Source organism: Silurus aristotelis (assembly GCF_946808225.1).
Source record: "Silurus aristotelis genome assembly, chromosome: 3".
Lineage (NCBI taxonomy): Eukaryota > Metazoa > Chordata > Actinopteri > Siluriformes > Siluridae > Silurus > Silurus aristotelis.
In genome coordinates this window covers 12,846,487-12,874,396 of record NC_139576.1, presented here as the reverse complement: position 1 = coordinate 12,874,396, position 27,910 = coordinate 12,846,487, and the positions used below count along the sequence as shown (strand labels likewise).

Here is a 27,910-nt window from a genome sequence, read left to right as displayed (position 1 = left end):
AGTTAGAGCAATAAAGGATGGAGATGGAAATGTGTTGACTAGTGAGGAGAGTGTGTTGAGAAGGTGGAGGGAGTATTTTGAGCAGCTGATGAACGAGGAAAATGAGACAGAGAGAAAGTTGGATGATGTGGCGTTAGTAAAGCAGGAAGTGGATATGATTAGTAAGGAGGAAGTGAGAGTATTGATTAAGAGGATGAAGAGTGGAAAGTCGGTTGGACCAGATGCCATACCGGTAGAAGCATGGAGATGTTTAGGAGAGATGGCATTTGGCCCTGGCTGTTTTAAACATACCAGGCCAGTAGATGTGGTGTAATGGTGTGGGGAATGTTTTTGGCATACTTTAAGGGCATTGTTAACCAATAAACCATAGTATTGAATACCACTGTCTGTTTGAATATTGTTGTCCATGCGTATTTTACTAGCCGCAATTTAACAGTCTTTTATGGTTTTTATAACAGGTATAACGTTATAATGCCCCCATTTACCAAAACAATGCAACCTCAAAACTGGTTTTATGAACATGACAATCAGTTCTTCAACAGGTCTGTCAATGTTTGTGTGTTTCAAATGTGCCCTTTGCACTCAGTAGGTGTGTACTGTGTCTTCACAGTAGAAAAATGTATGTACTTGTCTAGCAATTAATGGTATTTATAGTACATAACTAAATCAATGTATTAGACCCAGTGGGACATTCCCACAATGCTGTAGCAGAAGCAGCAAAAATAATATTGTGTGCAGTAAGAAATAATTCAGTTACAATGCAAGTTTTAACAAGTTTAGCAAGTTTTTGAACACACTAGGGGTGGTACTTCCAGTTTATGCCAGTAAATCGAATCTTTAAAATTACTAAAAAGCTTCTTTTAATGATTCATTCACATTCATTTCTTTTTGTAGTCCCTTCCATATGTTAGATCATTCTAGTAAGTAGATCCAGTCAAAGTCTTTTTAGAGTTTTAGTGTTACGGTAAAATTTAACACTTACAATGATGGAATTTCAGTCAATTAATTCAGTTATTATAGAGTGGCCATGAATGAGGATGGAAAATCACTTAAAAAATAAAAACATGTTTTACATACATGTATAAAATATTAAATGCTACAATAATAAAAAACAACAACATCTATATAAAGTGGATGTCCTACCTAAAAATGTCCACCTCTTATTTCCCTGGTTATGACAGCACAACTATATAAACCATTAATATTATACAGAAACGCAATATAAATGTTCAAGCGAGAGAAACTTTTTTTGATGAAATGAAAAGAGTAGACTAATGGGAATATGGGAATTGAACTGGACAGCCTGCCACTGGTATATTATGGTATCAGCAATTACCAATGTCTCCCCTTATGTTTGAAAGAGTAATGAACTAAACAAATGATGCACGACAATCAGCCAAACCAACATCAGTGAGTCAAGTTTAATTTCATTATTTAGTCGACCTCCTACTCTCATTCTTATTCAAAGTAATAGGTGTATTCATTTTTTACATCTAATCATTGACATGCTCCTATAAAATCGACACTCTAGAGCAGTCTTTAAAAGAGGAAATGCTGCCAAAGCAGTCACGTGTTTTACATGAGCAGGACTTAGTAAGAGTCAGCACAAGATACCACCCATTCCACTTTGATTCCAAGCTGCAGCCTGTTACATACAATGGTGTAAAGAGGATACAGAGTAAAGGTCAGAAGTAATTTTTTTTGCCTTTTTAATCATGCTTACCAGTTTAATCTAACTATTATTTATTAGTTTATTATTTATAAACTATTTTATTTATTATTTATTATTTATTACTTAGTAGACCAGAAGACCATAGAATGCTGAACAGATGTAAAGAGCTATTTATCATTAATAGACAGAAATGTCTGATTAAAATAATAACTGATTGTAATATTTTTCTTAAAAGACCTGTAGCAGGCATCAAATTTCAAATGAGCTCATTTTGTGTGTAAAACTGTACAATTTCTCAGTTTAATCATTTATGTTCTTTATGTACTATTGTAAATAAAATATTGGCTCATGTGATTTGAAAGTCTTTTAGTTTTCACTTTGTTCAAGTTTAAAAAATGTCCCAACATTTCCAGAGTTGTAAAAATATAATTATTAATTATAAGATGAAGTAAAAGTATACCTAAAATACTGTACAGTGTATCATATATTTACCCGAGACTAAGAACACATCATGTTGTTTAAGAAAGCACAGTGCACGGATGCTGAAAACCTACATATTTAATTGTAATTTAATAATAAGTATATAATTATTAATTATAAAATAAAGTAAAAGTATACCTAAAATACCGTACAGTGTATATAATACATATACATGAGACAAAGAACACATCACGTTGTGTACAAAATCGCGGTGCTGGGATGCTGAAAATCTATATTATGCTGATGGATTTATGGGGTGGCGTCCATTTATCATGGAAATTAGTTTTTTCACGGATGGTTTTGGCACGTAACTAACATGATAAACAGGGAACTGTATTTTAAAACAATATAATATAATACAGAAATACTGCACAAATGTTTACTTGGGCCCATTTACAAGCAGTACACACTGATTATATATATTACATTGTATATTACTTATGAATTTATATTTGCTCATTTACCATTTTAGTTTCAAAATACTGATTTATAAACCTTTGTTAGATTGTGTTATTCAAACTCTTCAAATAAAAAAGGTACAAATAATTAACTTTATAAATATATAACAGAGTAATTTGACAACTTCAGAAGGTAATTTATACGTATAAAACCTTTTGTGTCAATGATAAATGAGCCTCTAAAAGTTATTGCATTTTTACACAGTCCAATGCCTGGGAGATTTTCATTGTGTGTTGTAAATGAACACTTTGCACTCAGTACTGGGTTTTTTTTTCCTCACAAGACTTTGTTTTGCATTACTAATATTAGCCGTCATATACATCCTTGCATTTCCAGTCGCTCCTAGAACTTCTGACACTTCTCTGCCGCCGCGCCACACCCTGCACCGTGGATGTTATTGTGTTTGTTTCTTTTGTATTTCGGACTGCCGTGTACCGGTTTATCCCGCTCTGTGGGTGCTTTATGTTGGCTCTGCCTTTTTGTATGAATAAAACGCCGGCTTATATTTCTGCATCCGCCTCCATCTACGCCGCATGACAGAATAACCGACCCCTGAAAAGGAATAAAGAACTGGAGAAAAGAGGAAAGGAGATGATTGGATTAACGCCGTGTTCCCGGCGCAAATCGCACCTCGGTAAGCGAATTCGCTCGGCCGCGATTCCGAAGCAGCCAAGCCCCGCCCCCAGGAAAACCCGGAAGCTCGCGGCCGACTCTGGGTCATGTTCGGCGGCGCCACACCCCTACGATGACGTCACGGGATTCCCAAAGCGCTTCTCTGGCCACAGAGCAGAATGGGGCAATTTTTTATGGAGCGTACTTGACTTTATGGAGTTGAATGCGTTCCGCTACCCGACGGAGAGAACTAGGGTCGCTTTAGTCTTCTCTCTCCTGACGGGGGAATCCCTTACTCTCGCCGTACAGCTATGGGACATGTATAAGGGTGAGTTTGGCACGTGCACCCGGGTCCTACAGCTTTTCACCAGGGGACTCGGGTTGGTCACGGCTGATCTTCAGCTCCTCTCACCCGCCTCTGAGAACACGGTCCCATCCCAGGACCTCCAAGAAAGCTCGGCTCTGCCCCAGGACCTCCCGGAAAGCTCCGCCCAGCTCCAGGTCCCGCCAGAGAGCTCTGCCCAGTTTCAGGTCCCGCTAGAGAGCTCAGCCTCGCTCCAGGCTCCGCCAGAGAGCTCAGCCTCGCTCCAGGCTCCGCCAGAGAGCTCAGCTTCGCTCCAGGCTCCGCCAGAGAGCTCAGCTTCGCTCCAGGCTCCGCCAGAGAGCTCAGCTTCGCTCCAGGCTCCGCCAGAGAGCTCAGCTTCGCTCCAGGCTCCGCCAGAGAGCTCAGCCTCGCTCCAGGCTCCGCCAGAGAGCTCAGCTTCGCTCCAGGCTCCGCCAGAGAGCTTCGCCTCTCCGCTCCAGGTTCTCCAAAAGAGCTCCGCCTCTCCGCTCCAGGTTCTCCAAGAGAGCTCCGCCTCTCCGCTCCAGGTTCTCCAAGAGAGCTCCGCCTCTCCGCTCCAGGTTCCCCAAGAGAGCTCCGCCTCTCCGCTCCAGGTTCCCCAAGAGAGCTCCGCCTCTCCGCCTCCCAGCGACCCCGTAGGCTCCTCTCCGTCTCCGAGCGACCCCGAGAGCTCCGCTCAGCTCCAGTGTCCCAAGGAGTGCTCCGCTCAGCTCCAGTGTCCCGAGGAGTGCTCCGCTCCGCTCCAGGGTCCCGAGGAAGGCTTCCCACGCTATGCAGCGTCTACTTCCTGATTCCTCGTTCTCTCCACGGCGGCGTGTGCATTTCCAGTCGCTCCTAGAACTTCTGACACTTCTCCTTCTCTGCCGCCGCGCCGCACCCTGCACCGTGGATGTTATTGTGTTTGTTTCTTTTGTATTTCGGACTGCCGTGTGCTGGTTTATCCCGCTCTGCGGGTGCTTAATGTTGGCTCTGCCTTTTTGTATGAATAAAACGCCGGCTTATATTTCTGCATCCGCCTCCATCTACGCCGCATGACAGAATAACCGACCCCTGAAAAGGAATAAAGAACTGGAGAAAAGAGGAAAGGACATGATCGGATTAACGCCGTGTTCCCGGCGCGAATCGCACCTCGGTAAGCGGATTCGCTCGGCCGCGATTCCGAAGCAGCCAAGCCCCGCCCCCAGGAAAACCCGGAAGCTCGCGGCCGACTCTGGGTCATGTTCGGCGGCGCCACACCCCTACGATGGCGTCACGGGATTCCCAAAGCGCTTCTCTGGCCACAGAGCAGAATGGGGCAATTTTTTACGGAGCGTACTTGACTTTATGGAGTTAAATGCGTTCTGCTACCCGACGGAGAGAACCAGGGTCGCTTCAGTCTTCTCTCTCCTGACGGGGGAATCCCTCACTCTCGCCGTACAGCTATGGGACATGTATGGGGGTGAGTTTGGCACGTGCACCCGGGTCCTACAGCTTCTCACCAGGGGACTCGGGTTGGTCACGGCTGATCTTCAGCTCCTCTCACCCGCCTCTGAGAACACGGTCCCATCCCAGGACCTCCCGGAAAGCTCTGCTCCGCCCCAGGACCTCCAAGAAAGCTCGGCTCTGCCCCAGGACCTCCAAGAAAGTGCAGTGCAGACAGACGACACAAGATAAGACACAAAACCCAATATAGCGCCGACCAGTAAACCTACTGTATACTTGATTATACAGTACTGTACGAGAAGACTGTAAAAACTATACAAACTAAAAACTATTTCCCAGAAGTGAGTATAAACAGAACAATGTAGTGCAAAAATACAGCAGCAGTCGAAGGTGCAAAAAACAGCATGTAAACAGTATAATACAGTGATAAATGTGCAAAAAACAGCAGTTAAGAGTATGGTACAGTTGAGAATAATAAATAAATTTCATTATTCAGTAGGCCTCCCACTCTCATTCATAAATAAAGTAATGGGTGTATTCATTTTTTACATCTAATCATTGACATGCTCCTACAATGTCCACACCCTAGTGCAGTCTTTAAAAGAGGGAAATGCTGCCAGTCGCCACTGGCTTGCTCATCAGGGACAAACTTACTTATAAAGAACATATACTTTTAATCACCACATTACCTGTGTAAAGCTGCTTTGAGACAATGCTCATTGTTAAAAGCGCTATACAAATAAAAATGAATTGAATTGAAAGCAGTCACATGTTTTACATGAGCAGGACTTTAGAAAAAGTCAGCACAAGAAACGATTCATTCAAAAGCATTGATTCATTCAGTAATAAACAATAAAACACCCATTTCAATCTGATTCCAAGCTGCTGCCATCCAAGTTGGGACACTGTACAAATTGTAAATTAAAAAGGGAATGCAATAATTTACACATCTCATAAACCCATATTTTATTTACAATAGAATATAGATAACATATCAAATGTTAAAAGTTGGAAATGTCATGCCAAATAATGGCTCATTTATGGATGTCATGAGAGATACACATTCCAAAAAAGTTGGGAGAGGTATCAATAAGAGGTCGAAAAAGTACCGGACTATAAAGCGCACCCTTATATAAGCCGCACCCACTGAATTTGACAAATATTTTTATTTTTAACATAAATAAGCCGCAGGTGTCTACACTAATGTACTTTACACAGGCTTTAAAGAAAGACACGTTACACACGGTGTAACGGGTGAAATATGTTGCGCTTCTATTTAGAGCATAGCGGAATTTTGGGAAAAGACCGGCACTGCATACTTCCGGTATTACTGCGTGTGTGGAGACCGAGAATTATGTCCTTTTTTTTTTCTGATGCTCATTTCTAAGTTTCTTTGACTAACCCATAACGCTGTTGCAAAGAAAAATAAAAAAGCACGAGTTTTGGAAACCTGTCTGTGCTTATATAATTTCTGTTGGAAAACAGGAGTTTTAGTGAGCTATCCCTTCACCCTAACTCAACGCGCTACAACGGCTTGTATGTAAACAATAGCCAACCAAGTAAGTCATTGTTCACTGTCTTCCTCCTTCCTTTCACAACTACAGTGGTACCTTGACCTACGAGTGCATTAATGTATGAGTTTTCCGAGGTACGAGTGGTCACTCGGTCGATTTGACCGAAAAATTGAGGTACGAGCTCAAGACGCCGCTGTTAGATGGCGAAACGAAGCCAGAAAGCAAAGATTGTGACGAAAATTAAGATAAGCAAAGTAGAAAAAGTACAAATTTTAAAGTTCAGGGATACGTAGTGTACAGGATAGTAAATATATATTTACTGATAGTAAAAAACAAGTTTTCCCTCCGCCTCCGCTTATCGCCTCTCCCCCCCTCCACACACACACACACACCCCACCGGTGTTTTCGTTAGCTCAAGTCGTCTCATCTCCAAGGTAGTACACTAAATAAAACCTTATTATATCTTTACATACTCTTTCTATTATGTTTTTATACAAGATTTGTAATTTAGAAATGTATTTTCCAATTTAATAACATGAAACATAAAAACTGGTTTTCATTTTGAGGGTTGGAACGGATTAATGGCATTTTAAATATTTTCAATGGGGAAAACTGATTTGATGTGCGAGCAAATTGAGATACAAGCTCGTCCACGGAACAAATTAAACTCGTAGGTCAAGGTACCACTGTATTTCTTTGGGGAGTTTATCACACAGGTGAGGTGCGATTTTTCGTTTCTGTTTCGGAAATTTCATTGGTCTAATGTTATGGGGTTCAGTTTTTTGGCTTGCAGTTTGTGAAACCAGGAAAAATCTCCTTATATACTGGGGGGCGCGGAAAAAACGGCAAGATGGCCGCCGACCCGGAAGTGCTCACCGCGGAGCCGGAAGTACGTGCAACGGAACCGGAAGTGCGCGCAGTGTGCCCTGGAGATCCTGACAAAAAAAATGGACTGTGGCAAAGTGGAAAACTGTTCTGTGGTCAGATGGATCAAAATTTGAAGTTCTTTTGGGAAAACTAGGACACCATGTCATCCGGACTGAAGAGGATAAGGACAACCCAAGTTGTTATCAGCGCTTAGTTTAGAAGCCTGCATCTCTGATGGTATGGGGTTGCATGAGCACATGTGGCATGGGCATTGTACACATCTGGAATGGCACTATCAATGCTGAAAGGTATATATTAGGTCTAGAACAACATATGCTCCCATCCAGACGTCGTCTTTTTCAGGGAAGACCTTGCATTTTCCAACATGACAATGCCAGACCACATACTGCATCAATTACAACATTATGGCTGCGTAGAAAAAGGATCCGGGAACTGAAATGGCCAGCCTGCAGTCCAGATCTTTCACCTATAGAAAACATTTGGGGCATCATAAAGAGAAAGATGCGACAAAGAAGACCTAAGACAGTTGAGCAACTAGAAGCCTGTATCAGATAAGAATGGGACAACATTCCTATTCCTAAACTTGAGCAACTTGCCTCCTCAGTCCCCAGACATTTGCAGACTGTTATAAAAAAAAGAGGGGATGCCACACAGATTACTCTAAACATTCCGTCTTTTCAAATAAACATTCATTATGGACCCGGAGTCGCTTAGAGACTTGTGCTTGGCTAACGATACCTGCTCACGGAGGCACATTGGCCAGTCTGAATCTTAGTCAGTAGATATAACGGTAAACTAATAATCTTTAAGTTGGCCGCTCAATGCTTGCTCATGCATAAAGAATAATGTATTTAGACACTTAGTTATAACTTGCTAAGTCAGTGATAGTCAGAAATTAGAAGGTTCCAGACGTTGTGTTTTATGCTCCATCCGATAATGAGCCTTCAGTTTGTACTATCCTGGTCATAGATTTGTGGTAACACCAGACTACATAATCAACTAGATATAAATGATTTTAGGAAATTTCAGAGTTAATCAAGAGTTTTACATTTACTTGCCAGGCAATAATCAATAAACAAATGTCACATCTAACAAATAATAGGAGAAAAGTTACACAACATGTTTAGCATAAAACCAAAGAGTTGAGCAATGCAGTTAACACAAGAATTGTTAAAGAGTTACTGTACCTGGCAATAGAGACACAGAAACTTTGTGGGAATTTCTGAGAATGATACTTAAACCATTATAAACACTCGTAAAATTCAAAGTGATAAAAGCTTTGCAAACCCTTTCTTGGGACAGGAGGTGACCTACAAACCAAATGTCATCTAGTGTAAAAACCAACACCTGATAAGGATCCTCTCAGGGGACAACCCTTATGGCAGTGGGACAGAATTTTCCCAAATCTGAGATCTGTTCTACTGATATGGGACTGAGATCTTATTTCCAATAACACTTGGACCCTTAATATGATACCAAACATGTAAAGGTAAAATGCATACATCCCAAAAATGTAATTATTACATTATGCAAGTATAGTAGCTTTAATTACGGGAACTTTGGTCACCTTTCCATGACCTGGCCATCTCCCCAGGAGGGACAGAGGGGGCTCGAGGATGGGTGAGCAGGCAGCTGTACAGATGGCTTGCTCTCCTTAGATTAAAGAGATCCTTTCCTTAGATTAGAACGTTTATTGTTCTGTTGCATGGCAGTTCTCGGGGTCTGGGATCATAAAGGGATCTGACCATCCTTACATTTCTTAACAGGATAGCTTCTGGAAACCGAGTTGCGGTGAACATGGTAGTCAAAAAAGAATGAAATCCAGATTTAAATATAAATGCAAATATAAATTGAAATATGAAGTATTTGTATATAAAAACCTTAAATATATTTTAAACCTTGATATTTGTTTATATGCTAATTGCCCCCAGTGTCTCAGAGGATATGTAATAGGTTGCCATTACATGCCTTTTGAAAAGGTGTAAGAAATCCACATTCTTTAATTACCAGGATCTTGTTTAAAAACAAATATCAATATTGAAAACAAACAGTGAAATGAGACAAAGTTCCTCCAGAACCCTGGTGCTACATAAAGCAACATAGAGCGACATCACACAACATAAAGCTACAAAACAGAACACAAAGCTAAGTACTAAACCTCTCTCTTTCCCAAGCAGCTGTTCCCACTTGCTTTAAATGCACCTCCATTGTGCCAGTGCCAAAACACTCCAACCCAACGTGCCTGAACTACTACCGCCCTGTTGCACTGACATCCATTGTCATGAAGTGCTTTGAGTGGCTGGTCCTGGCACACCTGAAGGACTCTCTGCCATCCACATTAGACTCCCACCAGTTTGCCTACCGAAGCAATAGAAGCACAGAAGATGCAGTTTCCATGGCACTGCACTCTGTGCTCACACACTTGGACAATAAAAACACTTATGCACGTATGCTGTTTGTTGACTTCAGCTCAGCATTTAATACCATCATTCCATCCAAGTTAATAGCCAAACTTCTAGATCTGGGCATTAACACCTGCAACTGGGTCATGGACTTTTTGACCAACAGACCCCAGCAGGTTCGATCTGGCTCCATGTGCTCCAACACCATCACACTCAACACTGGTGTACCAGAGCCCCTTCCTCTGCTCCCTCCTCACCTCCGACTGCAGGCCTGTGAATGGATCTAACTCCATCATCAAGTTTGCAGATGACACTACTGTGATTGGTCTCATCACCAACAATGATGAGACTGCCTACAGGGAGGAGATCCAGCACCTAGCCACATAGTGCAATAACAATAACCTGCTCCTTAACACCTCCAAGACAAAGGAGCTTATTGTGGACATTAGGAAGGAAGCAAGAGGCACACATGACACCACCCACATCAATGGGATGGCTGTTGAGCGCGTCTCCAGTTTCAAGTTCCTGGGGATCCACATCTCGGAGGACCTGTCCTGGAATATCAACACCTCCAGCCTGGTCAAGAAGGCTCACCATCCAAAAGAAACGCTGTCTGCGTCGAGCTCGCAGCATTCTTAAGGACTCCGCTCATCCTGCCCATAGACTGTTTACTCTTCTGCCCTCCGGCAGGCATTTCAGGTGCCTCCGGACCAGGACCAGCAGACTAAAGAACAGCTTTTTTCCTAGAGCTGTCTCTTTAGTGAACCCTGACACTCACTGATACACTACCACATTTCCCCCCCACACCTCACACTTCGTATTTCGCTAATAAGCTGTCTACTCAAAAACTTATGCTCACCGAGACACTGATCATTTCTTACCTCACACTTTGTTATTGCACGGACTGTTTACACAAACCCTCGCTCATTTGCACACTGCTCTTCTTTGTATTGCTGCTCACCATTAAATTATTACCATTGTATAAATACCCGTTCTCTGTTTATAGTTATAGCAATTTACTATGTTTACCGTTCACATCCTTCTGTAAATCTCTGTGTATAGTAATAGGCATCTGTATATCATGTTCACAATACATACATATACATATACATATATATGTGTATATTATTGTTCATAGTACATATATATTCATATTCATCTGTAATTATATTCATAGTACATATATATATATATATATATATTAATCTGTATATTATGTTCTTAGTACATATATATTCATCTGTATACTACATTTATAGTACATATACATCTCTAAATTACTGTTTATAGTCTATATTTCATTTTATTTACTATGTAAATCATGTAAAAACTATATATCCTGCACTTGCTGTTATTGCACTCTGGTTAGACCCAAACTGCATTTCGTTGCCTCGTACTTGTACATGTGTAATGACAATAAAGTTGAATCTAATCATCTAATTTAATCTAAAGTAAGTGTCCTCACCACATAAAGTGAATTGTTGGCAACCTAGTTCAAACAGTGCAAGTCAAAGATAGTGTGAGACAGATAGTGCCAACCAGTAAACCTACTGTATATTATAGAGTACAATGTGCAAAAGAGGGAAATATAAACAAGAGCATACTTGACATGAACATGAACATGAAACATCAGGATTGGCAAATTGGCACAATTGGCAATAACAGCAATCGGGAAAAAAATATGGTGGTGCTGAGGACATGGATGTGTACGAAGTGAAGTGAAATGAGTATCGAATGTGTGTTGAGTTCAGGTTGTAAAAGCTCAGTAACACACAGTTGAATGAGTGAGTGTGTGAGTTTATGTGCACATGCTAAAAAAATGGCACAATTTGCACTTTGGTTCAGTTACATGACACTGGCAAAGCATGCTGTAGAACTCTTTAGTGGCTGATTATGCAAGTTAATTCTAATTTGCGTAATCATTGAATTTGCACTTTTTTTACACAAAAAATTACAACTGTTTGAGTCACTATCTCAATGTACTTAAATGGTATCCAATGGTACTGTATTTAGTATTCATCATTTTACACATGAGAATTCACAGAAAACAAAAAAACAAATATAGACAATAAGTATTAAAATATGAAAATTGGACTGCTGTTGTTTTTAAAAGGCATAAGAATAACATATTGTCAGGATCTTCCGGGCGTGCACTTCCGGTTTCGCGAGACATACTTCCGGTTTCGCGAGACACACTTCCGGGTCGGCGGCCATCTTGCCTTGCCAGCAGGGGTCAGGAGATCTACTATTCACAATATCTAAGATAGTTAAGAATACACATTCCAGAAAATGGAAAAAGTCACCAACAGGCAGAATAAGACCCAAAACAAAAGGTTTTCCAAAGTCAGGCAGGTAGACACTGAACATTTTTCATCCAGAACAAAGAAACACAAAATAGTAAACATTCACAAACTAATTAAAGGCCAAATTGGGAGTAGGTATGAATATGACCAACGGTGTATTAGAATTTCAAATCTAAAAAAAAGGAAAAAAAAGTCCGCTGTATTGGTATGATTTACATTTTTAATAAAGAAGGAATAATAATTTTTTTTTTTACCATTTTTTCCACAGGGTAAAAAAAAAATTCCTATACCTGCATCAGTGCTGGGCAAGGTTACTGTATTACCAGGGAACAAAGGTAAACTTTAATAAAAACATGCAGTCCTTTTAGCAGTGATTTTCTGTTATTTATAATTCAACATATTTGTTGACTACACAATAAATATAGACTAAATTATTTCTACTAGTTGGTGAGTTGAATAGTGAGAATTTCATGTCTACATTTGCATTGCATTGGGTATACGTTTTGGAAATTGTCAAATTAGTTTTTCAATTACATGCAGTTTCAGCTTTAACTTAATAAACATAATTGTAAGCACCATAAGCTTGAGTGAGGAACAGTTCAATTAAGTGCAGATATGTAACTAGAAGTTCAGACTGCAGTTTATTTTAGGCTGGGGGTTGGCCAGTTTTTAACAGTGGTCACTTTGCCATGGTCCATTGAGTCTGCATATGAGTAGTGATATACCTCCAGTAAAATACACATTTCTACCCTTTAACATATAGCTTATTTTGAATGAGGCATTAAAAGGCCTGTTGACAGTAGTGCATCTCCAGAAAGGGGAATATATTACATAATTAATATATATAAAAAAACATCCCAGCAGAACATCATTAACAAGACACAAAAAAATGAAGGGGGTATTAGAGAACCCACACGATATTACCAAATATTTATAATGGCCTGTGATAATGATGAACACAGTCTTTAATATGCTTTCTTTACCTGAGGCATACAAGATTTGTAATTTCTTTGTAGTAACAAAATTGTCATTGTTTTTAAAAGGCATAAGAATAACATATTGTCGGGATCTTCCGGACACGCAACACGTACGTCCGGTTCTGCGGCTCACGTGTCCTGGTCGGCGGCCATCTTGCCGTTTTTTCCCCTTGCGCCTACTGGTATTTAAGGACACCAAAGCGATTAGCTCGGCCCAGATTATCTCATAGGCTTCCAAAGTTCCTGAGAATATTCCTGCCAAACTGCCTGCTCTGGTTCCTGATCCTGACACTACGCTGTTCTACTCTGCTTTGGTTTTGAACTCTGGACTGGTTTTTGGTTTGTGTTTCTGCCCTGCCTATATTGTTCTGTTTGCAGGCTTTGGATTTTTTGGATAGTTTTTTTGCTTTGGTTTTGTCTTCCCTGCATCACCCTGATTGCCTGTGTTTCAGACCCTGATCTGTTTTTTTTTTTGGATGTGTTTTTGCCTTGAAACTTTACCCCATCTCTGCTGGTTCTGTTGTTTGCCTGTGCCCCATTAAAGCCTGTTTTGTCCTTACTCTGTCACATCCTGCATTTGGGTCCTACCAGTCTTCACCCTGTCCTACCCACAAGATCTCTGACAGCATAATCTGGCCAACGATGGACCCAGCGGATGTATTAAAGATTTGGGCTTGCTCAACCGGCAATTCAGGGATCCAATCGAGACTGTCAATATTTTGAAGCTCAGCCCCCAGCAGCAAAAGGTTTTAAATACCCTTCTAAGTCGACTGTCCCCCCCCTCGGCCCCTGAACTGCCCAACCTCAGCCTTCCTGCCTGACTGGGCATGTTGCCCAGCTCTTCCAACCTGCCAAGATCACCTCTAGGCCCGTCTGCCCTGCCGAGCATGCTGGGGGTGCCTCTCCGCTTCAGACCTCCACGCTTTATTTGGCCTTTTCAGACCTCCTAGGCCTGCCTATATTGTTCAGACCCTGGCCTTTTTTTGTTAAAATTTTTAAACTAATTTTTTTTTGGACTGTGTTTTTGCCTTGCCCCTTGTCAGGGATCCACCTGCCAGGCCCCCCTCAGTAGCTGTCACGCTGCCTTGACTATGCCGTGCCGGCTTTGATTCCCAACAGCTATGACTTGTTAAGGAAACAACTATATAAACTTTCATTCTCGAGTCACAGGCTGTTGGTTCCTCGACTGCCAGCATTCCCCGCTGGTTCGGTCTCCTAACTCCGTCCCCGTGAGGATTACTCTTTGGACAGATCGCCTCCAGGTTCCCCGCTGGGCGACGGATCGCCTCCAGCTTCCCCGCAGGGCGACGGATCGCCTCCAGGTTCCCCTCAGGGCGACGGATCGCCTCCAGGTTCCCCGCAGGGCGACAGATCGCCTCCAGCTTCCCCGCAGGGCGACAGATTGCCTCCAGCTTCTCGCCTCCAGGTTCCCCGCAGGGCGACAGATTGCCTCCAGCTTTCCCGCAGGGTGACGGATTGCCTCCAGGTTCCCCGCAGGGCGACATCTTGCCTTTAAGCCTCTCTGATGGCGACGTCTCGCTTCCAAGCCTCTCTGATGGCGACGTTTTGCTTCCAAGCCTCTCTGATGGCGACGTCTCGCTTCCAAGCCTCTCTGATGGCGACGCTCTCACTTCCAAGCCGCTCTGATGGCGACGTCTCACTTTTAAGCCTCTCTGATGGCGACGTCTCGTGGCCGTCGCGCAGCCTCCGGACTCCGTCGGGCACTTCGCTCCGCCCCTGATCTCCTACGAGGGCGTCTCTCCGGACTCCGTCGGGCACTTCGCTCCGCCCCTGATCTCCTACGAGGGCGTCTCTCCGCCTCCGATCTCAGCCCAGGGGGTCGTCCAACCTGCAAGCTCCTGCCGAGGACTTCGCTCCGTTCCTGATCTCCGTGATGGGCTTCACTCTATTCCAGATCTCCACAGAGGATGCCGCTTTGCCTTGGGCTCTTCCTGGTCTTCCCCTGTCCCACGGCGATGCCAACCGGGCCTCCTTTGACCCTGGACGGTTGGAGAAGCCTTCCTCGGAGTGCCCTGGCCCACCTGGCATGGGTGGGTTTTGGGGCGTCGGGTGTCGCTACTGGAGGGGGGCTAATGTCAGGGATCCACCTGCCATACCCCCTTTGGTAGCTGTCATGCTGCCTTCACTATACCGCGCCGGCTTTGATTCCTGACAGCTGTGACTCATTAAGAAAACAACTATATAAACTCACGTTCTTGAGTCACAGGCTGTTAGTTTTTGAAAGTCATGCTGGTGATCTCGTGGTTCCTCGACCGCCAGCATTCCCAGCTGGTTCTGTCTCCTAACTCCGTCCCCATGAGGATTACTCTTTGCCGTTGGGGTGGATTTTACTTTCGTTTCTGGATCTTTGCTTTCGTTGTAGATTAATTCGTCCTGAGCTGATATTCTTTCTGTTGGTGGCTCTCCGCATTGTGTTTTGTTCGAGTTCTGAATAAACATGATTGACTTACTTCCGCTTCTGCGTCATCAGCCTGACACCCCTTTACCCTTTTTGCTGGCTCTGTAGTTTGCCTGTGCCCCATTAAAGCCTGTTTTTTCCTTATCCTGTTGCATCCTGCATTTGGGCCCTCACTTACCTAGTCACCCGCATGCTCTGACAGAATATTCTGGCCGTGCAGCCTGTCCCGTGAGATTCCTGACAAAGCTCCCTTACACATATATGAGTACTTATGGTGCAAACAAATTAAAATAGAACAGGTAATGATTTCCCCAACCAATGTCCTAGACATTAGCATACATTAATAAAAGAGAGAGCAATGTTTCTGTGTATTTCATGTCCTTTTCTTTTTGTCAGGTTGGTAAAGTTTTTTTTATAGGGAGACTTGCTGATTGATCCCTGGTACCCAAACATGAAGAGACACATTCCCAGATTATCACTTATCTTTACTCTATTGGCACTATCAGGATTTATAATACTGATTTGCAACATAACATCTCTGGAGGTGAGTAGAACTCATTTAAGCCCAACATGTAGACATAGGTAGCTGATGTGTTTTGCTTTAAATGTATTCAATATAAACATTTTTATTCTTATAAATGGTTCTGTTGGAAACACCCGGGATTTAACATTGTTTACTATAGCTGCGCAAATTTGCGTAAATTCCCTGGACCTAACACCTACTAGCACCCCTGCTGAGATTTCACACAGGCCTTCAGCTCCATTGTTCTCCTGCTTTTGTTGTGTGTTGTTTACTCAGAGTAGCTCAGAGGCCAAACCTCTGTTTGTGCTGCATGAATCGGCAACGAAGTTCCTTAGCTAGAACACTCTGAAACAATCTTCTTTTGCCTGTCCACCCTGTACATGCCTTGTGCAAAATGTAGGCATTCACCGCTGCCAAGTCCAGCATATTGTAAAAAAACGCTACTGGCCACCTGCGTGTTGCTGCTCTTACGGAATACATCCGCGCCATTTGTTCCAACACATCTACACCACACTGTAATAGCAGAGAGAGAGAGAGAGAGAGAGAGAGAGAGAGAGAGAGTCATGAGTATGTGTGCTTTTTTTTCTATAGGCCTGTATAGTACACATCAGAAAACATTGTAGCACTGGTGTAAAATTATACACACATACACATACCTTCATGCGGTTACAGTCTGTTATCGTGTTTGGTTTCTTCTTTCTGCCGTCACCGATTGTCATGTCTTGGTGCATAGAACTTAGAACACACACAGTCTTGTTTTTTTTAGGTGCATAAATTGTCAAGGAGACACTGCCACTTCTAAGCACTGAAGTGGAGAATACCTCTCGCTGTGCAGTGCCTTTTGCAAGTTGAGGAAATTCACGACCGGACTTTATTTACCGTGCCCAGTAGCGTTGTTTTGCGCTGCAGCAGTCTGTGCGACAGTGACAGTGAAGTAAAGAAATTGTCCGTCATGACATTTCTCCCATCATCCAAAAATGGCTCCATCAGATTCATGACCACGTTCTCTGCCAGCCTCTCTCCCTTCTGACGACTAGGGGTCCTTTCCCAAGTAAGGAGATGCATTGCAGACATATTTGGTCTCCAAATCCGTGGCCATCCAGAACTTGATCCCAAATTTGTCTGGCTTGGTTGCGATATACTGTGTGAATGGACAACGAACCTTGGTAGGTAACAGCTGTTCATCTATGGTCATGTGTTCTCCTGGAGTGAAACTCTCAGACAAGTTCTTGTTAAAGCGTGTCCAGATGTCGGAGATCACAGCTAATTTGTCTGTTTTCACCCGTTCTGCCAGCATGTCCTTGTCATCAAATCAAAGGTGTTGCATAATTGAAATGAATCTATCTTGGGGCATTGTCTCTTTGATTACTGGCACCAGAAAGCTTTCTGACCAGCAATCCACAATGGCACCAACGGGACACATGATTGCTCTTACAAACAGAATTGAAATTAATGCCATTAGTTCATAAATTGCCAAATTCCAGTCCGGCTCTGTTCTGCGGGCTTGATGGACCGTGCACTCCCTGATGGTCTGCAGCATTCCCACGTCTAACAGGCAAAGGAAGCTTTGAAGCTTTTTACGCTGTCAGAAGATAAACAAATAGAGAGTGGTAAATTTACATGAACCCCAATCTAAATGGGTTTATATAAATATCATATGTACTATGGCAATGACAAACCTTAGCAGACTCTGTGGGTCCAACTTGCGCAGTCCTTTTCAGATTCCTGAATCCTTTTCAGATTCTTCTGAGGAGGCATCAGTGGCCTGCTGGACAAATTAAATCTCTCCTCCATCAGAGTCTGCTTTGTCCATTTCCTGAAGCCAGGCCAAAGCCTGTTGCGCGGAGAGGTTCTTCCTGCGTGGCAGTGATACGGAGGCCATCCTGATGTGCATTCTCAAAAATGCGAAGAAATGATTCTCCCACCTGGGTCGGTCTGCTTTTATGCACAGCACTGTGCTGTAGTCATGCAATGCCACTCCCTTACATACACAGTCACAATGGACAGAATCACGACCAAATGTTAGGAAGGTTCCCTATCCGGCTCGAATGACAAAATGTTAGGATTTTCACTATCTGGTGTGCGCTGATCAGGGGATTGTACTCGCCTCAGCGTGTCAGTCAAAACACGGTACAGGATTCAGAACACTCAATTTTACTGGGTATAGAACTAATCGTATATGAGGTGATTCTTGCTATATTCTGTTAGCTGTTCGGTAGGTTGCGTGATGCAGAATGCATGCTGAAAGGCCACTGCTGAGTGACCACTGCTGAATGGTCATTGCTGAGTGACTCTGCTGAACGGTCAGTGCTGAGTGACAGGTTGCACAATGTCGAATGGCCACATGTAGTTCACATCGTAGTTCACCATCTCCCTCAGAGCCTAATGAGTTTAGAAGACCCACGAGAGCTTGAATTTCGAGGGTGAACAGATCAGAACTGGCTATATCTCCAGGCTCTACACTAGAGGCAGACACACAGTTTACCAAGCAATGACAAGCTACCTATGACATCAAAGGAGATTAGGCAACTCCGTGAAGATAAGGCGTCCATTCTGGAGGAACTCCGACAACTTAGGGTCCTTTACAAAGATATGCAGAATTTAACAGTAAAGCTGCAGACAACTCTGCTAGCCCCCCGACGACAGCAAGTCATAGATGCCCGTAATGTAGAGCCTAGAGATACAGCCAGTTCTGATCTGAGCAAACAAATGCAAATGTACCAGGCCTCACAGGTGTTGGGTGGTTTGCGCAACAAAAGCAGGAGAAGAATCAAACTGAAGATCTGTGAAAATCTCAACAGGGGGGAAAAACACCTCGGACTTGCACCAGAAAATAAAAAAGTCAGTAATTCTAGTGTAAAACAGAAATTGCTTACATCAGTATTTTGACCTGTGCTAACTTTACTTGGCTTACATCTAAAATCTCATCTTTTTTTTAAGCTGTTTAAGCTATGAACAAATAATAAAAATAAAACAAATATAAAATGCATAATAATAATGTGATATTAAAAATCAGTTAGAGAATATATTACAATTATTACTTCCTTTAGTCTGCATTTTAAAATCCAATTTGTTTTCTGACACTGTTTTGAGAGTTGTCAACATGAAAACTATTTATTTATTTGTTTCTTTCTTTCTATTATTTTTTGATTTAATAAAATATTAGTTCAGTTATGTTATAATAAATAACTAAAATCTTGTAGAATTCTGATTTTTGAGTGCTGCTTTGATTGTTTAGTTTTTTTCTTTTTTGTTGCAGAATTTGAATTTTCACTTAAATTCCACCTTCTACCAAATAAAGAGCAGCATTCACTTAGCCTTTAAGTCTCCGGAAATCCTGTTGCCACTGAAGGTAAACCACACTTACTGTGCTCAATTTGGCCAGGAACCCACAGCTGAAGAAGTTAAAGAAGAGCGAGATCTGCTCAATTCCATTGCATGGCCAGGCCCCTTAGTGAAAGGCCTGCCCATGGAGCTCAGCAGTGACCCTGCCAAGAGCTACTTTGTGATCCAGGGTCCACCAGTGCAACACATAGGTGACCAGCTTGTGGTTAATGTTCATATGCATAACTTCCTGGACCAGCCTAAGAAGCATGGTGGAGATTTTCTGATAGCCCGGCTGCATTCACCTGAACTGGGTGCTGGAGTTGCAGGGAAGGTGCATGACCACCAAAACGGGAATTATACAGTGTTGTTCCCACTGTTGTGGGCTGGTGTAGTGCATGTGCAAATCACTATGGTGCACCCGAGTGAGGCAGTGGTGGTGTTTAAGAGGCTGCAAGAGGAGCAACCTGACAGAGTATTTTTTAAAAGCATATTCCGTTCAGGTAACATCTCAGAGGCCACCATGTGCAACTTGTGTTTGCCACTGAATGAGAAACCACTCTGCAACTACACTGATCCTAAGACTGAAGAACCCTGGTATTGCTACAAACCCCAAAATCTAAGCTGTGACACACGAATAACTCATTCAAAAGGGGGCTACACAAGGAACATTACTAAATTTGATGAACAATTTTTCCAGAGGTGAGGTATTTGCTGGGTTTTGTACAGATCTTTTTAAATTGTGTAACACATCATGAGGTGAGACAGAGGCAACTGCAGTTTAAGCATGTTGCTTGAAAGTCAGACATGAAAAAACAAGAAAACCACTAGGGGTCAGGAGATCTACTATTCACAATATCTAAGATATTTAAAATACACAGAACCAGAAAGTGGAAAACGTCACCAACAGGCAGAATATGACACAATAAGACAGAATAAGACACAAAACAAAAGGTTTTCCAAAGTCGGGCAGGTAGACACTGAACATTTTAAATCCAGAACATAGAAACACAAAATGGTAAACATACACAAACTAATTAAAGGGCAAAATGGGAGTAGGTATGAATTTACATTTACATTTGCGGCATTTTGCAGACGCCCTTATCCAGAGCAACGTACAAAAGTGCTTTGAGTCTCTAGCAATGAATAAGGCTACACTGGTACGCAAGATTACAAACTAAATATAAATATAATTTTTGTTATATTTATATTACTAAATAATAATATTACATAATAATGATATGACCAACGGTGTATTGGAATGTTCTAAAAAGAATCTAAAAAGATCTAAAGATCTAAAAAGAAAAAAATAGTCTCACAATAAATTGTATTGGTATGATTTACATTTTTAATAAAGGAGGAATAATAATAATAAAAAATATTTTTACCATTTTTTTTTTTTTACAGAGTAAAAATCAAGGTTCCTATACCTGCATCAGTGCTGGGCAAGGTTACTGTATTACCAGCAAAAAAAGGTACATTTTATTAAAAACTTGCAGTCCTTTTAGCAGTGATTTTCTGTGATTTATAATGCAACATATTTGTGACTACACTATAAATATAGACCAAAATATTACTTACTAGTTGTTGAGTTGAATAGTGAGAATTTCATGTCTAAATTTGCATTGCATTGGGTATACGTTTTGGAGTTTGTCAAATGAGTTTTTCAATTACATGCAGTTTCAGCTTTAACTTAATAAAAACAGTTGCAAGCACTATCAGCTTGACTGAGGAACAGTTCAACTAGGTCCAAATATGTAACCAGAATTTCAGGCTGCAGTTTATTTTAGGCTGAGGGTTGGCCAGTTTTTAACAGTGGTCACTTTGACATGGTCCATAGAGTCTGCATATGAGTAAGTGATATTAACTTATTTCTAATCCTATGCATCCTCGTCACTCCCAACGAAAACCTTACATCTTCAACTCTGCTACCTCCAGCTCCACCTCCTGTCTTTTAATCAATGCCACTGTCGCTAAACCATACATCATCGCAGGTCTCACCACAGTCCTATAAACTTTCCCTTTCACTCTTGCATATACTCTTCTATTATAAATCACTCCTACCACTCTTCTCCACCCACGCCACCCTGCCTGCACTCTTTTCTTCACTTCTCTATCACACTCTCCATTACTCTGCACTGTTGACCCCAGGTACCTGAACTCCTCCACCTTCTCCACCTCTTCTCCCTGCAACCACACAGCACCACTCCACTGCCCTCCCTCTCATTCACACACATGCACTGTCTTACTCCTACTGACTTTCATTCCCCTTCTCTCCAGTGCATACCTGCTCCTCTCCACCTGCTCCCTACTCTTCCCCACAAATCACAATATCATCTGCAAACATCACAGTCCACGGAGACTCCTGTTTGACCTCGTCCGTCAACCTGTCCATCACCACTGCAAACAGGAAAGGGCTCAGAGCCGATGCAGTCCAACCTTATCCTTGAACCAGTCTGTTGTTCCTACTGCACACTTCACTGCTGTCACACTGTCCTCATACATGTCCTGCACCACCCTCACATACTTCTCAGACACACCTGACTTCATCAGACAATACCACAACTCCTCTCTACACTTTCTTTAAATCCACAAACACACAATGCAACTCCTTCTGACCTTCTCTATACTTCTCCATCAACATTCTCAAAGCAAATAAAGGCATCTGTGGTGCTCTTTCTCGGCATGAAACCATACTGTTGCTCACAGATGGTCACCTCTTCTCTCAGCCTGGCTTCCACTACTCTTTCCCATAACTTCATGGTGTGACTTGATCAACTTAATTCCCCTATAGTTACTGCAGGTCTGTACATCTCCCTTATTCTTAAAAAACGGTACCAGCACACTCCTTCTCCATTCCTCAGGCATCCTCTCACCTTCCAGAATCTTGTTTACCAATCTGGTTAAAAACTCTACTGCCATCACTCCTAACATCTCCATGCTTCTACCGGTATGTCATCTGGTCCTACCGACTTTCCACTCTTCATCCTCTTAATAGCTGCTCTCACTTCCTACTTGCTAATCCTATCCACTTCCTGCTTCACCATCTCTACACATCCAACCTTCTCTCTTTTTCATTTTCCTTGTCCATCAGCTGCTCAAAATACTCCCTCTATCTTCTCAACACACTCTCCTCACTAGTCAACACATTTCCATCGCCATCCTTTATTGCTCTAACTTGCAGAACATCCTTCCCAGCTCGGTCCCTCTGCCTGGCCATTCGGTATATATCCTTTTCTCCTTCCTTAGTGTCCAACTTTTCATACAGCTCCTCATATGCCTTTTCCTTGGCTTTCACCACATCCCTCTTTACCTGCTGCTGCATCTCCTTGTACTCCTGCCTACTTTTCTAATCACTCTTCCGATCCCAATTCTGTTTTGCCAGCCTCTTTCCCCTTATGCTGTCCTGTACTTCCTCATTCCACCACCATATCTCTTTGTCTTCCTTTCTATTTTCAGTTGTCACACCAAGTACTTTTCTAGCTGTCTCCCTTATCACTTCTGCAGTAGTTGCCCAATCATCCAGCACCTCTTCACCACCACCGAGCCCTGTCTGACCTCTTCCCGGAACCTTACACGACAGTCCTTCTCCTTCAGATTCCACCATCTAATTCTTCTTTCAGTCTTCACTCTCCTCCTCTTCTTCTTCACCTCCAAAACCATCCTACAGACCACCATCCGATGCTGTCTAGCTACACTGTCCCCCGCCAACACCTTACAGTCTCCAATCTCCTTTAGGTTGCATCTCCTGCATAGAACATAGTCCACCTTTGGGCACCTTCCTCCACTCTTATACGTCACCCTATGATCCTCCTTCTTCTTAAAATAAGTGTTCACCACTGTCATTTCCATCCTTTTAGCAACATCTACCACCATCTGCTCTTCCACATTCCTCTCCTTAAAGCCATACCTACCCATCACCTACTCATCACCCCTGTTCCTTTCACCTACATGCCTATTAAAGTCTGCCCCAATCACCAGTCATTCATATCTAGGTACACCATTTACCACTTCATTTAATTCACCCCAGAATTTTTCATACTCCTCCGTCTCACAGCTGACTTATGGAGCATAAGCACTGATACCATTAATCATCAACCCTTCAACTTCCAGCTTCACGTTCATCACCCTATTAGAAACTCTCTTCACCTCCACTATACTCTTACTGTACTCTTCCTTCAGGATCACCCCTACACCATTTAAACCTTCAATGTATAGGTTATACCTTTCTCCACTCCATCATATCAGCTACCTCTCTCCCTTTACCAGTCATAGTACCAACATTTAAAGTACCCACCCTAACCTACACTTCTTCTTTCCCTGCCATCTCTGTAGATGTCTTCCTCCTCTCCTTTTCCTCCTTTGGCCAACAGTAGCCCAATTTCCACCAGTACCCTGTTGGCTAACGATACCTGTGGCGGTTGTTGGTAACCCGGGCTTCAAACCGATCCGGTATCACAGAAATTCTTATTCGTGATCCACAGATTCGATTTGGCACGTTTTAAGCTGGATGCCCTTCCTAACACAACCCTCCCCATTTATCCGGGCTTGGGACCGTCACTAAAAGTGCACTGGCTCCAGCCTCTGCCTTGGAAACCCCTACTGTTCAAGCCCCTACATCAGCAACCCCGGTGCCCGTCCCACCCGACACAGACCCCTAAACGATTTGCGGGACAACTGGGAAAGTGCAGGTCATTCCTATTTAACTGAGAAATAACTTTTCAGCTTTGGCCATTGCCTTTTCCAGAGAAACTTTTCAAGGTGTTCTATGTGATTTCCCTACTTTTGGGTACGGCTAAACTGTGGGCCACGGCAGAGTGGGAACAGCTGTCCTCTGTCTGTGCCCATTACCATGCAGTTTCCGAGAAGCTGCGCAAGCTCTTTGACTGGGCTACAACAGGTAAAATGGTCCCTGTTTCTGACCTCTCAAGACAGTCAAACTGTAGCTAAATATACCACGAACTTCTGCACTGCCACAGCAGAGAGTGGGTGGGATTCTAAAGCTCTCTATGACGCCTTCATCGGGGGAATCGCTGCTGAGACCAAGAATAAAAGTGAATATGTGCTTTATAATTAAGTTTGTCCCTGATGAGCAAGCCGGTGGCGACTGTGCCAAACCGTCCCAAGCTGCACAGAGTGGCCTCCAATCGAAGAGACACGCCTGGATGAAGTGGGAAGATCCATTAAGGGGGGAGGGGCAGGAACAGTGGTTACTGGAACCTCAGGAGCATGTTTAACGAGAGAGAAGAGGGGTGACAGGAGGAGAAGGATATGGATTATTATGTGTCTTTATTGTTGTATAAAAGTTAATGTCACTGTGCAGTTTGCACTCCGGCAAGACTCGATATTGCAGCATAGCTAAAAGGGAGAACCAGAAGGTAACACAGACATGAGGGATCTCTGGGATAGAAGACGACCCACCACCGTCAACAAACCTGAGTGAACATGTGAAAGTGAGGGGACGACAGCATACAAATATCCCAATTCACCAAACACTCTATATCCCAGAAGAAAGTTATTAATCATCCACTGTCTAATGTCCTTTACACACTCCTCAACATTGTTAAGCTGATCTCTTTAATCTGGCTTTGCTGTAATATACAGCTGCGTATCATCAGCATAGCAATGGAAGCGAATACCATGTTTATGTATAATTTCCCCCAGAGGCAGCATATATAAAGAGAAAAGCAGTGGGCCTAAGACCGATCCTTGCGGGAGTGTGGAGAACTCACCATTTACATCAACAAACTGATAGTGATCAGTCAAATAAGACCTGAGACAAGAGAGAGCTGTTCCCTTTATTCCAACAACGTTCTCAAGTCTAGCAAGCAGTATAGTGTGATCAATGGTGTCAAAAGCTGCACTAAGGTCGAGCAAAACAAGTAAAGAGACAAAACCCTGATCAGAGGCCAAAAGCAGGTCATTTACCATCTTAACTAGTGCCGTCTCTGTGCTATGATGAGGCCTAAATCCTGACTGATACATTTAAAAAATGTTATTCATAAGTAGATGTGAGCATATCTGCTGTGCCACAACCTTTTCTAAAATTTTGGATATAAAGGGGAGATTTGATAGTGGCCTATAGTTGGACAGCTGACATGGGTCAAGGTCGGGCTTCTTAATTAGGGGGTTGATAACTGCCAGTTTGAAGGATTTAGGTACATAACCAGTGCTAATGGAAGAGTTTATTATTTTTAAAACAGGTTCAATTACCTCTGGAATTATCTGTTTGAGGAAACATGTAGGCAAGGGATCGAGAATGCAGGTTTAGGCTTTTGATGAGGAAATTAATGAAATTAAGTCATTCTCATGAATAGGAGTAAAGCTTTGTAATCGATTGTTATTATTACACTGCTGTCTACAGGGTTACTTGTGAAATAATTTGGATTTATATTAATCGTCTGGATTTCTTGCCTGATGCTTTCAATTTTATTATTAAAAAAGTTTACGGTATATATTGGTTCATCCTTCAAAGAACAAATTGTCTATTTAGTCTTTGCTAATGCTCAGGTTTATTTTTTTTCTTTGTTCATGCCATTTGTTTTGTTTTGTTTTGGGTTTTTTTTAGTGTTTGTGATTTATGTTTGTAAAATAAAAGAGGATTGCCTTACTTTTTTCCTCATGTTACATGAAACATACACAGATGTCTGAACAGATTTAGGTTTCAGGTATGATCTGCATTCAACTGCTCATTTAAATACAGATAAAAGTTACCAAAGCTGGCTTGCAGCATTCACTTTAATGAGTATTTCTTAAGAATTAAAAAAAACTCCAACATTAGGGGTACACAGTTCCTATACAGTATATTATGTTGTAATAACCATGATCAATGTTAATTTATTCCCATCATAGGAGAAACTAAAATGAAAAGTATTTACAATGCTTCTGGCTACTACTTTCATGACACCTGGAATCCTCTGAATGGTGCAGTAATTAAACAGTTTAGTAACTCCGTGGCCATAACACGTTGTCTCAAAGGAAAGACTCTCTACATGTTTGGAGATTCCACTATGCGTCAGTGGTTTGAGTACCTCACTGATTTTGTTCCTAGTAAGTGCAAGCTTTTTTCTTTGTATTGTGTCTAATATTTTTGCAGGAACTCCTCAATTTTTTTTATGTTTATCTAATTTCTCCCATGCCCTTCTCTGCTCTCTGCTCTTCTCTGCAGACCTGAAACAATTAGATATTTACAGCTCTAAACAGGTAGGACCTTTCATTGCTGTGGACAGCACAAACAATATTCTAGTGAGCTTTCGTGGTCATGGGCCACCCATCCGCTCCACCTCTGTGTTTGCCTCTGGTCCACTCTATGTTGCAAATGAGCTGGACAGACTCAAGGGTGGGCCTAACACAGTTGTTCTGATTAGTGTTTGGGCTCACTTTAGCACTTTTCCTATTGAACCATATATAAGGCGCCTACGGCACATACGTAAAGCTGTGATGAGGCTGTTGAACCGAGAGCCAGCTACGTTGGTGGTGATCCGCTCTGCAAACCTGCAGAAAGTAACCACAGTGAACTGCGTGTTTAACAGTGACTGGTTCAGTGTGCAGATTGATGCTGTGCTGCGTGCCATGTTCAGAGGAATTAGTGTGCAGCTGCTTGATGCCTGGGAGATGACACTGGCTCACAATCTCCCACATAACATACACCCACCTCGCCCTATCATCAAAAACATGATTGATCTGATCCTCTCTCAAATCTGTCTGAAATAAAAATTTATTAAAGAGGCATGTTTTACGCACTATAAAATTTTTTTTGAAAAATACACTCATCATTAGAGAATTAAAGTTTGTTTGCATTCTTGTTAGTGTTAAGATGGTTCTCACATTAGTTCTTTTAATACAATCCTTTGTTGTCTATTCAGTGTCTATAGGGTTTTTCCGATGTGAGAATAAAAGGAATACAAGAAGTCTTTATCTTGGCTCACACGTCTCCGGCTATTTTGTTTTCTTACACAAACAGGAAACAGCTTTAGGTTAGGCTTTTTCCAATGTGTATATATACTGTACTTGTCTAATAGCTGCATTAAACTAAAGAAAAACATATGCGCAATTCTGTGTGCTGTGTGATTTCCCTGATCAGAAAAGGCACCACGGGCATCGTAGATTGTGTGGAAAACCTCTCCAAGAATAACGTTTTGTTTGGGCATGATAAAAATCTAACAGTTTTGGTGTCAGAAGTGACTTGCTGGCTATATCCGAAGGGAAATCTTGCATCAAGGTAAGTTTTAGGATACTTCCTTGCTTGCAGGGATTGTCCCATTAGCCAGCCAAAAGGGCTGTATGTGTGTTCGTGTCTTGGTAATGGATTAATTGTTCAATTAATGATAACAATTTTCTTTGGTTAGATGAATTTGTCACGACAAAGTTTTTCTCACCTTAGACGTTAATATGCAAGATTAGATGGTTTTTTTTTACGGTCTGTCTAATATAGGCAATATTGTCTGAAGTATCCAAAAGAATTGATGATAATTTTATATGCCCGAAAAAAAAGAAGATAAATAAATAAATTCATGCATTCATTTAAAAAAAAGGTAAATATTGGAAAGACTAAGGTTTTTTTGGGATTTAT

General features: G+C 42.2%; 1 protein-coding gene across 1 annotated transcript; it reads left to right on the top strand.

Annotated features, from left to right (window-relative positions):
* Positions 1–1,547: 1,547 nt before the first annotated feature.
* Positions 1,548–27,391, top strand: LOC310723678 (NXPE family member 3-like). Its single transcript, XM_083537054.1, has 7 exons — positions 1,548–1,684; positions 12,364–12,430; positions 15,888–16,035; positions 19,274–20,040; positions 20,746–20,813; positions 26,191–26,388; positions 26,507–27,391. Exons 3-7 carry the CDS (start codon positions 15,943–15,945, stop codon positions 27,049–27,051), a joined length of 1,671 nt encoding a protein of 556 aa, XP_083393180.1. The 5' UTR covers positions 1,548–1,684; positions 12,364–12,430; positions 15,888–15,942; the 3' UTR covers positions 27,052–27,391.
* The last annotated feature ends 519 nt before the right edge of the window (positions 27,392–27,910 follow it).

Bases quoted from the DNA above. Each gene is read 5' to 3' on its own strand.
- LOC310723678 (XM_083537054.1), top strand. From the start codon at position 15,943: ATGAAGAGACACATTCCCAGATTATCACTTATCTTTACTCTATTGGCA. The intron at 20,041-20,745 runs GTGAGGTATTTG...TTTTTTTTACAG, and splicing joins GATGAACAATTTTTCCAGAG to AGTAAAAATCAAGGTTCCTA. The intron at 26,389-26,506 runs GTAAGTGCAAGC...TCTTCTCTGCAG, and splicing joins CCTCACTGATTTTGTTCCTA to ACCTGAAACAATTAGATATT.